The sequence below is a fragment of the Malaya genurostris genome, chromosome 1 (assembly GCF_030247185.1).
Source record: "Malaya genurostris strain Urasoe2022 chromosome 1, Malgen_1.1, whole genome shotgun sequence".
In the NCBI taxonomy this organism is placed as follows: domain Eukaryota; kingdom Metazoa; phylum Arthropoda; class Insecta; order Diptera; family Culicidae; genus Malaya; species Malaya genurostris.
The window spans coordinates 85,123,632-85,133,887 of NC_080570.1; the positions used below are offsets into that span (position 1 = coordinate 85,123,632).

The 10,256-nt window shown below is 45.6% G+C and overlaps 1 protein-coding gene and 1 long non-coding RNA gene across 3 annotated transcripts; both read right to left on the minus strand.

The window, feature by feature from the left end:
* Positions 1-683: 683 nt before the first annotated feature.
* Positions 684-1,230, minus strand: LOC131440656 (uncharacterized). Of its 2 annotated transcripts, XR_009231416.1 has the most exons (3): positions 1,053-1,229; positions 869-982; positions 684-791 (listed from the first exon to the last, which is right to left on the minus strand). It is a non-coding gene; the product is annotated as an uncharacterized LOC131440656 (long non-coding RNA). The 2 variants fall into 2 exon arrangements; XR_009231415.1 differs by lacking the exon at positions 684-791 and having other exon boundaries at positions 868-982; positions 1,053-1,230.
* Positions 1,231-1,245: 15 nt separating this feature from the next.
* Positions 1,246-7,345, minus strand: LOC131426536 (uncharacterized). Its single transcript, XM_058589352.1, has 2 exons — positions 1,454-7,345; positions 1,246-1,404 (listed from the first exon to the last, which is right to left on the minus strand). The coding sequence occupies exons 1-2, from the start codon at positions 7,343-7,345 to the stop codon at positions 1,246-1,248; spliced, it is 6,051 nt and encodes a 2,016-aa protein (XP_058445335.1).
* Between the last annotated feature and the right edge of the window lie 2,911 nt (positions 7,346-10,256).

Here is a 10,256-nt window from a genome sequence, read left to right on the forward strand (position 1 = left end):
GTGTCGGTAGCGGTTTCCCAACTGGCTAAGAACAACGCTACGGTCCACCTGTACCGGTGGTATAAGTCCACCAAACAGGTACGCCGTGTGGCATCCGGCGGAATTATTTTTTACCTAGAATTGATCCACTGGTTTACTGTTCCATGTCGTAAAAGGCCACAAAAATAGGAACTCCTAAGTCAAGGTGTATTTCCGTGCCGATGGCTGAATGGCTGCAGGAGGTTAAACATTGCAGTCGTGAACGGAATATCTTGGGGATTTCCCTTACTGTGTTAAGCGAACCTCTGGCTCAGTGGACGATTTCTTTCTTCGCAACTCGTGGGATTTAAATGATTAAAACATTTTAAAAAATCCTTACATGGTTCGCTATAGGCGATTATAAGCCAATATATTTGGTTTCTTCTAGTTGTTGTACGATAAGTGCTGGAGGTGGAATGTTCGTTACTCTGATTGATAATGGTTAGAGTGGCACAAATCAATCTTCAGCATAAACGTACAGCAACTCCAGACTTCTGCAAGAAGGTAGAGCTTCTATAGCTTTGGTTCAAGAACCATATTTCCAAAAGGGAAACTTCTACATTGGAAAATTGTTAAACCCAGTCTTTGTTGCCTTCAACAAGACCGGTATGACTAACCCACGTGAAATGCCTCGAGCATGCATACTTGAAAATAGTGCTCTTGTTCCCGAGACGGCAACAAGACGGAATTTCCGAAAATTTAAACTACTTTATTGACTACGCCGAACTTTGTTTGACAATGTTGGTTTATTGTAGAATGATGTTAAATTTTTCCTGTTGGTATATAATGAACAATAACTCATCAATTATTTGTAATTAGTGTATAATTCAATTATGTTTTCTTCACTCACGTTTACTGTCTACTTGTGATTTTCGTTCTGTCCGGTAAGCGGTATCGTACGGTAGTTAAATTACTAATAACTGCAATAACTAGTTGCTAATACCACCAACTGTGATGCTCCGACCTGTGATAAGTTAGGTTTGTAAACTAGTTAGTAATAGTATTTTTAATCTAGGTTTCTAATTAATTTTTACCTCTTAATAATACAATTTTAAACTAGGCACTAAGCAATTAATTTTTACCTCTTACTAATATAATTTTAAACTAGGCACTAAGCAAATTCACAATTTAGAAATTTTCAGAAGTAATTTAGAAATAAGCTATTCACTGATTCTTTCTCTTCCTTTTTTTTTTTTTTTTTTTTTTTTTTTTCCTTTTGACGTTTCTCTACCAACCCGCTTTGTGATAGTGGTCGTGCGTCCCGTATGCGGTTCGTTGGTAGCGGAGGTGCGTTCGCAGATTGCGTAACATTCCCCCCCAGTACACAGGCTCGATGTCCCTGAGTACTTTCCGATGCGCCGACGTCCAGAACCGCAAGCTTGACCGCTGGACGTTCGTAGATGTTGAATCGCGTTTGTACTGTTGCACTACGTACTTGCCCGTTCCTTTTATTTACGTCTATCACCCGTCCCAATGGCCACGAGTTTCTAGGTAAGTCCGGGTCCACGATTAGGACGACATCGCCGACCTGGATGGGTTTCACTGGATAGTGCCATTTCGTTCGTCGGCTGATTGTCGGCAGATATTCGCGTAACCACCGTTTCCAGAAGATATTCGCGTAGATCTGGGAAGCTTTCCAACTATTTTTAAGCGTGGCGAGGCTATCATCATAAGGCACCAAGGGTTTTGTGCCACCGGAAGAGCCCAATAAAAAGTGGTTGGGCGTCAGTGCTTCACTTTCGGAATCTTCGACAGGAACGTAGGTGAGGGGGCGAGAGTTTACGATGTTTTCAGCTTCTAGCAGGAAATTACGGAGAACTTCATCGGTAGGGGTTCTTGGAAGCTGCATGTTGTTCAACACCTTCTTAACGGATTGCACCATTCTCTCCCAACATCCTCCCATGTGAGGACTACTTGGAGGAAGAAAAGTCCACTTGGTATCCGGTGTTACGAATTCTTTCATGAGCTGATTCTGGTTCAGATTCTGAACCGCTTCGGTGAGTTCCCGATTGGCTCCGACAAAATTCGTCCCCCTATCGCTGTATAATTCTAAGGGAGTACCTCTTCTGGCCATGAAGTTCCGTAGGGCCATAACACAGGAACTGGTGTTTAGTGAGTGCGCGAGTTCTATGTGGATAGCGCGTATCACCAGACAGGTGATTAGCACACCCCATCTCTTCTCAGTCCGTCTACCCACAACAACTTGCATCGGTCCAAAGTAGTCGATGCCTGCGTAGGAAAATGGTCGCGTATAAGCTGCTAGGCGAGCAGGCGGAAGATCGGCCATAACAGGCGGCTGAGGTCGGGCTCTGGAGTTCTTGCAGTACTGGCATGAACGGCGAACTTTGTTGCAGATGGTCCTCAGCTTTGCAATGCGATACTTTTGACGCAGTTCGTTAACTGTAGTTTCGTGGTTGAGATGATGGTAGCGCTCGTGAACGTACTGTATGATAAGGGAGGTAACCGGATGATCCTTTGGCAACAGGATAGTATGCCCAGCGTTATCATTGATAAACTGACATCCGGCAGTACGTCCCCGCATTCGAAGCACCCCATGTGTGTCAAGGAACGGAGAAAGTTTGTAGAGCGAGCTGCTTTTGGGCAGCTGGATTATGTTCTGCCTTGTTATATCGTCAGTACACTTTAACAGTGATACTTCCTCACTGAATGCATCGAGTTGAACCTGACGATAAATGCAACATTCCGCTTCTAACAGCTCCGGTTGCTCGAGGGCTCCCGTAGATTGTGTATGCTGCTTTACCCTAGCTCGAACGTTGCGCACAAATCGTAGCACATAGGCAGTGACCCGTAGGAGTTTCCGCCAGTTGGAATATCTGACAAAGCTGATGACAGGTTCGCAAGTTGCGTGGACGTTGACCGAAGCGATTATTTCGTTCGTAGCGACGCCGTGATTTGCCGGTTGAACTGGCCAGTCCCTCTGCTGCTGCCACAAAAATGCTGGACCCTTAAACCATCGACTTGATGGAGAGAGATCAGGGATCTTCTGCCACTTTGTGCCCTCATCAGCCACATTCTCCTTTGTTGGAACCCATAGCCACTCTGACTGTTCCGTGCTTTCCAGGATTTCACCTACTCTAGCACCGACGAATTTGCTGTACTTCCTGTGATCCGAACGTAGCCAGCAGAGCACGTCCCTCGAATCGGTCCACAGGAACCGTTTCCGTACGGGAACCTTATGAGTTTCGCAAACTGAATTTGCCAGGCGGGTTCCGATCACGGCAGCTTGAAGCTCCAGCCGAGGAATCGAGACGTACTTTAGGGGAGCGACACGAGTTTTCGCCGTAACGAAGGCGCATTCAATAGATTTTTTTTCTTCGAACCGGAAATAGGCGACTGCTGCGTAGCCCTTTTCGCTGGCGTCGACAAACACGTGTAGCTGAGTATCGTTGGTTTTGCTTGAGCAGCTGGTTATCATTCGATAGCATCGCGGGATGGAGACTTGTTCCACGGTATGCAACACGCCAAGCCACGTTTTCCATTGTACGAATTGCTGATCGGTTATCGGTTCGTCCCATCCTATGCATGATCGCCAAATCTCTTGCAGAAGAACTTTGAGAAACATCATCACGTTTGCCAGGAGTCCAAGTGGATCATACACCGACATTAGGACTCGAAGTACTTCCCTTTTCGTAGGAACTTGCTCCCCGAATAGCAGTCTCTGCTCGCATCGCTTAGGTATCTTGAATGTGAAGGTATCGTTGGTTGTATCCCACCACATTCCCAGGACTTTCTCGGTTGCTAGCTCTCCGGTTTTGTTTAGATCCTTTTGTTCAATCCTCTGCTCACCCATGGCATCTAGCACCTTCTTCGAATTGGACAACCATCCTCGGATCTCGAAGCCACCCTTCGCGTGTATGTTTCGTACATCCTGCGCAAGTTTCACCGCTTCATCTTCAGTTTCGACGCTGTACAGCATATCATCGACATACGTCCCTTCGCCTATCGCCTCGACTGCTTCCGGATATTCATCTTTGAATCGTTCTGCGTTAAGGTTCTTGACATACTGTGCGCTGCTTGGCGAGCAGCTTGCACCAAATGTCATTACCTCCATCACGTAGGTCGATGGAACACTCCCGGATACACCATCATTCCACAGGAAGCGCTGGCAATGCTGATCGTTGGGGTTGATCCGTACTTGGTGGAACATCTCCCGTATGTCTCCCGAGACTGCAGTACGATGTTCGCGAAACCGCTGCAGAACTTGTTGAAGAGGTGTAACTTGGTCGGGACCTTTGAGCAGAAACGAATTGAGGGAGAGGTTCCCTACTTTCGCGGCAGCGTCCCAAACTATTCGCAGCTTACCAGGTTTGTTAGGGTTTACTACCGGAAAGATCGGAAGGTACCACGAGCGCCCCTTGTGTACTGCTTCCTCCTCTGTCGTTAGCATTCGGATATATCCCTTTGTCCGATAATCGAGAATTTTCTCCTGCAGGGCTTTCGCGAGCTGTGGTTCTCGAGCCATTCGTTTGCTCAAACATTCGTGCCGTCTTAAGGCCATGGCTTTGCTTTCTGGAAGCCGGACTTCGTCGTATCGCCATAGTAGACCGGTTTCATACCTTCCGTTCTTGAACAATGTCTTGGTCTGCAACAGCTGAATCGCACGTTCATCGTCCTTCGACATCAGTGGCTTCCCGGTGAGTTGAATACCGAGACCGTCAATTGAAAAGTAGTTCTTGACGGCTGAGTGTAACCCATCGCATTGGCAGATATGGTAACTGTATGAAACGTCCGTCGGTTTTGGTCGTCCAGACATCGAGCACGGACCGTAGACTACCCATCCTAGTCGGGTCAACACCGCCGTTGGCTGATTTTCGCTACCTTCTCTAGAGTCGAGTGGATACTCTAGTCTGGAGTTGTCAACTCCTAGCAGAATTCGAGGTTTCACATCGGCGTACGACTCAATTGGAATATCTGAGAGATATCCGAAATGCTCGGCTAACTCTGTTGCTGACATTGACTGTGATGGAAGATCCAGACTTCGCACGGTATGTACATCTTGAAGATTGAAGCGTAATCCTGGAGTTCGTTCACCGGTAACCTCCACCGAAAATACTACCGAATCATCTTCATATCTTCCTTGTCCGCCAGTCCACGAAATACACAGCGGAGCTCTTTCACCGTCAAGGTTTAGTTCCTCCCATAGGCTATGCTCCATAAGTGTAGAAGTCGATCCCGCATCGAGGAAGGCGTAGGTAGAAATCGAGCTCCCTTTTCCGTGAACTGTAACGCTAATATACTTCAAAAACGTGCGTTCCAGTGAACTGTGGTGCGCATTAATCGAAGCAGCTTGTGTAGAATGGCTAATTGACGGCTTATTATGTTTGCTGTCGTTATGCAACAGCCGGTGATGTAGAAAGGCACATCCCTGAACACCGCAGGGAACTTTCCTTTCGCAGGTTTTGAAGTGCTTGTTCAAACACTTGCGACAAACCTTCTTCACGTTCACTAACGCCCATCGTGCACTTGGAGACATCTTGAGAAAACTGCCGCACTTGTCGAGAGAACTGCACTCGTTTCCGCAAGCCAAACATCCTTTGCGATCTACTTGATCCGACGAATGCGTTGTATGCGTGTGAAGATATACTTCTTCCTTTCGCACCCTCCGCTCCGTTTTCTGCTCAGCTTTCTGTGGCTTGGTCCATACAGTGGGCCTTATCACCTGACTCAGGGTTTCTACCATCTCACCCAGCCATTCATTGAACTCTAACAGAGTAGCAGTTCTAATCTCCTTCCGATAGAAGGCCCATTTCATTTTCAATGCCGACGGCAGACTGTCAACAAGCTCCTGAAGAAGTGCGACATTATATAACCGTTCATCCATCTGGCACACCTGGATAGTTGCGCACAGGTTCTGAACTGCAACACCGAAGTCGACAATCGTCTCCATCTTATCTGCTTTCGGCGGTGGCATCATGCGAATCCGCCGAACCATGGTCTCTACTATCAATTCTGGATTCCCGAAGAGAGTTTTCAGCCTGTTCATGATCACTGGAACGTTATCGGGATGCAGCAGTAGGCTTTTGACAGTGCAGAGTGCCTTGTCTTGCAGACTTCTTTCCAGCCGATCGAGCAGCTCATCATTCCGAAAGGCGCACATTCTGGAAGTTCGCTCGTAGGCTGCAATGAATCTAGGCCAATCTTCCGGATCTCCTCCGAACTTTGGCAAGTCCTTTACCGTTTGTCTGGCCGCTAGGTGGCCGCTGTTAAGCGGTAACTGATCGTTGCTTAGTTGCCGTTGTGCCTGTGGACGATAGATGGCCGGATTTGGCCGCGAAGCCGACGTAGCCACTCGGGGTTGTGCGATGTTTCTGCTATCTGGAACGTAGCTCTCGCCCTCTTGTTGCGATGCGATATACGGAAACGGGAAGTGACCAGCTCCAAACCGTATATTAGATGGCCTGATTGGACCCCAATCGCCATGAAGATTGATCGGCTTTGTAGGTGCCACCGATTTCCGTAGAAGTTCGCTGTAAACCGGCAGTGGAGTATCCTGGTTCGATTTTCCAAGATTCTTTCCGATATTGTCGGTCGTCTCTATCCATTCGCTGATTTTACTGAAACTCGCGGCTGATTCCGACTCGGAGTCACTAGTCTCCAACATCTCGCGTTCCAATTCCAGCCGCTCTTCTAGCTGCTTTTTCTCCAACGCTTGTCTCGCCGCCAGGGCCTTCAGTTGCAATTCTCGTCGCTTCGTAGAATGCTTTGACGACTTTGAGCATGCTTTCTCACTTTCGTTGTTGACGGTAGAGTTCGCCAACGGTTTCGCACGACCTTGTCTCGTCGACTCGACATTATCCATACACTGGACTTGCTGCTGTTGCTTCGGAATAGCACCAAGCGATATTTGAGGTACTCCCGTTGCCATTTCTGACGGCAAATTCTGCTGTTGCAACTGCAACTTCCCTATCTGCGACTGATCGAACTGCTCATGCATCCGCTGCTGCAGCTCCGGCTGCTTCTGCCGCTGTGCATGCTCCTGCTGTTCCTCTATCTGCCTTGGGGGATTCTGTTGCCCTTGTTGCCACTGCTTCATTCGCTGTTCAAAATGTTCGAACTGCTCTCTCAATATACGCTGCTGCTTCTCCAGAGATTTCCTCATGCATCTATTACAGCTCCAGTCACGATCCCCGATATGGTCGTCTACGTCTACACAATCATAGTGAAACCACACGTCACATTCGTCACACTGCACCATTCGACTAGTATCGACACGGCGACACGCTCCACAACTCGCCCCCTCCCCACCAGGAGAATTATCATCATTCTGGGGACGTTTCCCAGCACTCGCTACGCTACCACTTGACATTCCGAAATTAAACGAAAAATTTAATTTGTTCCCGAGACGGCAACAAGACGGAATTTCCGAAAATTTAAACTACTTTATTGACTACGCCGAACTTTGTTTGACAATGTTGGTTTATTGTAGAATGATGTTAAATTTTTCCTGTTGGTATATAATGAACAATAACTCATCAATTATTTGTAATTAGTGTATAATTCAATTATGTTTTCTTCACTCACGTTTACTGTCTACTTGTGATTTTCGTTCTGTCCGGTAAGCGGTATCGTACGGTAGTTAAATTACTAATAACTGCAATAACTAGTTGCTAATACCACCAACTGTGATGCTCCGACCTGTGATAAGTTAGGTTTGTAAACTAGTTAGTAATAGTATTTTTAATCTAGGTTTCTAATTAATTTTTACCTCTTAATAATACAATTTTAAACTAGGCACTAAGCAATTAATTTTTACCTCTTACTAATATAATTTTAAACTAGGCACTAAGCAAATTCACAATTTAGAAATTTTCAGAAGTAATTTAGAAATAAGCTATTCACTGATTCTTTCTCTTCCTTTTTTTTTTTTTTTTTTTTTTTTTTTCCTTTTGACGTTTCTCTACCAACCCGCTTTGTGATAGTGGTCGTGCGTCCCGTATGCGGTTCGTTGGTAGCGGAGGTGCGTTCGCAGATTGCGTAACAGCTCTCGATGTTTCTCTCATATCGGAGCTCACAACTCGGGATATTTGTGCTGTCACAGTTGATAAACAGGAAATATGTCTATTGTTCGGCATATTTACCGCATAACCAACCTTCGCCAAGCGATGACTTCAAAAAGGTTGTATCATACTGCTGCAAGAGTGATTTACCGCTTGTAATCGGCAGTGACATAAATGCTCACCATATCATTTGGAACAGCACAGATATAAATTCGAGAGGCTCTGATATGATGGAATTTGTGAGCAGTACAAACCTGCACATAGTCAATGCAGGAAACCGTCCAACTTTTGCGAGATCTGGAAGAGAGGAGGTTTTGGGCGTAACTCTCTGCTCTGATAGAATTGCGCATGAGTTGGTGAATTGGCTCGTCTCCGATGAGCTCGAACCTTCGTTGTCTGATCATAAGTACATATTCTTTGATCATTCAAACGTTAAATTTGATATTATCACATATCGTAATCCCAAATCTACAAACTGGGACCTCTATGAAGAGGGCTTGGCGACCAGATTTTACGGGTACCAACCAACAATTGAAACCCCTATTGATTTGGAAAATGTTGTCGACGAGACAAATTCACTCATAGTTGCAGCATATGAAGAGGCTTGTCCACTTCGGATTGTGCAAGCTACTAGAGGAACTCCTTGGTGGAATGCTGAACTTGCTAGACTAAGGAAACTATGCAGAAGAGCTTGGAACCACCGACGCAGAGATGGGTCGGAGGCATTCGTGTCGGCTCGAAGGGCTTACAAAAATGCTCTTCGATCGTCTGAGCGAATTGGTTGGAAAAGCCTCTGCACAAATGTCTCTAGTCTCAACGAGGCTAGCAGATTAAATAAGTTACTTTCGAAGTCTAAGGACTTTAATGTCAGTTTCTTAAGAGCTTCAGATGGTGAACACTTGTCTGATGAAGGTGATGTACTTTACTATCTTTTTAACACTCACTTACCAGGTTGTATGGATCCATCACCGACAGTTCTTCCCGAGACTTTTTCAGGTAGTTACGATTCTTGGGCCCTTGCTCGAAGCGTTGTGACGATTGAATCGGTCAAATGGGCAGTTGAGAGTTTTGCTCCGTACAAGTCTCCTGGAAAGGATGGAGTTTTCCCAGTGTTACTGCAGAAAGGGTATGAACATTTCAAACATGTTTTGAAGAAAATACTTACTTTTAGTCTTGCGACAGGATATATTCCAAGAGCCTGGCAGGAAATAATTGTCAAATTTATTCCCAAAGGCGGTCGCGACACTTATGAGGAAGCGAAGAGTTTCAGGCCTATCAGTCTTAGCTCATTTCTTCTTAAAACAGTGGAACGCATAGTCGATCACTATATCAGGAATGTTAGTCTGGGCGTGCATCCGCTACATGGAATGCAACATGCTTACCAGCGTGGAAAGTCCACTACAACCCTGTTACATGATGTTGTGTACAACATTGAAAAAGCTTTCTCACAAAAGCAATCTTGCTTGGGAGTTTTCCTAGATATTGAAGGTGCCTTTGATAACGTGTCTTCCAATTCAATTCTGGAAGCAGCCCGTGGTCATGGCATACCTTCAAGTATCACAAATTGGATACACGCAATGCTTAGCAATCGACTTCTTTGTTCATCGCTTCGGCAAGCAGAGATTAGAAAGCTGAGTGTCTGTGGGTGTCCTCAAGGTGGTGTACTATCCTCACTTTTATGGAACCTAGTCGCTGATGGTTTGTTAAGGAAACTTAATAACCTTGGTTTTCCGACTTATGGTTTTGCCGACAATTATCATATATTGATGACCGGTATAAGTATTAACACTCTCTTTGATTTAATGCAACAAGCACTGCGATCTGTTGAACAATGGTGTTGTCAGGTTGGATTATCTGTAAATCCGAGCAAAACATCAATGGTGCTTTTCACTCATCGTAGGATAATCACAGGAGCTCGTCCGTTGCAGTTCTTCGGTTCAGAGGTTACTGTGGTCGATCAACTCAAATACGTCGGGGTTATTCTTGACTCAAAACTGAATTGGTCTGCTCACATTGATTTCAGGATTAAAAGAGCTTGCATGACTTTCGGCCAATGCAGACGAGCTTTTGGAAAATCATGGGGACTCAAACCCAGATATATTCATTGGATCTACACAACTATTGTGTAGACCAATTTTAGCATATGGATGTCTTGTATGGTGGCAGAAAGGAGAAGTCGCGACAGTTCAGTCAAAGCTAAATCATCTCCAAATGATGGTC

Coding starts and splice junctions, on each gene's coding strand:
- LOC131426536 (XM_058589352.1), bottom strand. CDS start 7,345: ATGTCAAGTGGTAGCGTAGCGAGTGCTGGGAAACGTCCCCAGAATGAT. Junction 1,405..1,453: donor TAAATAAAAGGAACGGGCAA/GTACGTAGTGCA, acceptor ACGAACGTCCAG/CGGTCAAGCTTGCGGTTCTG.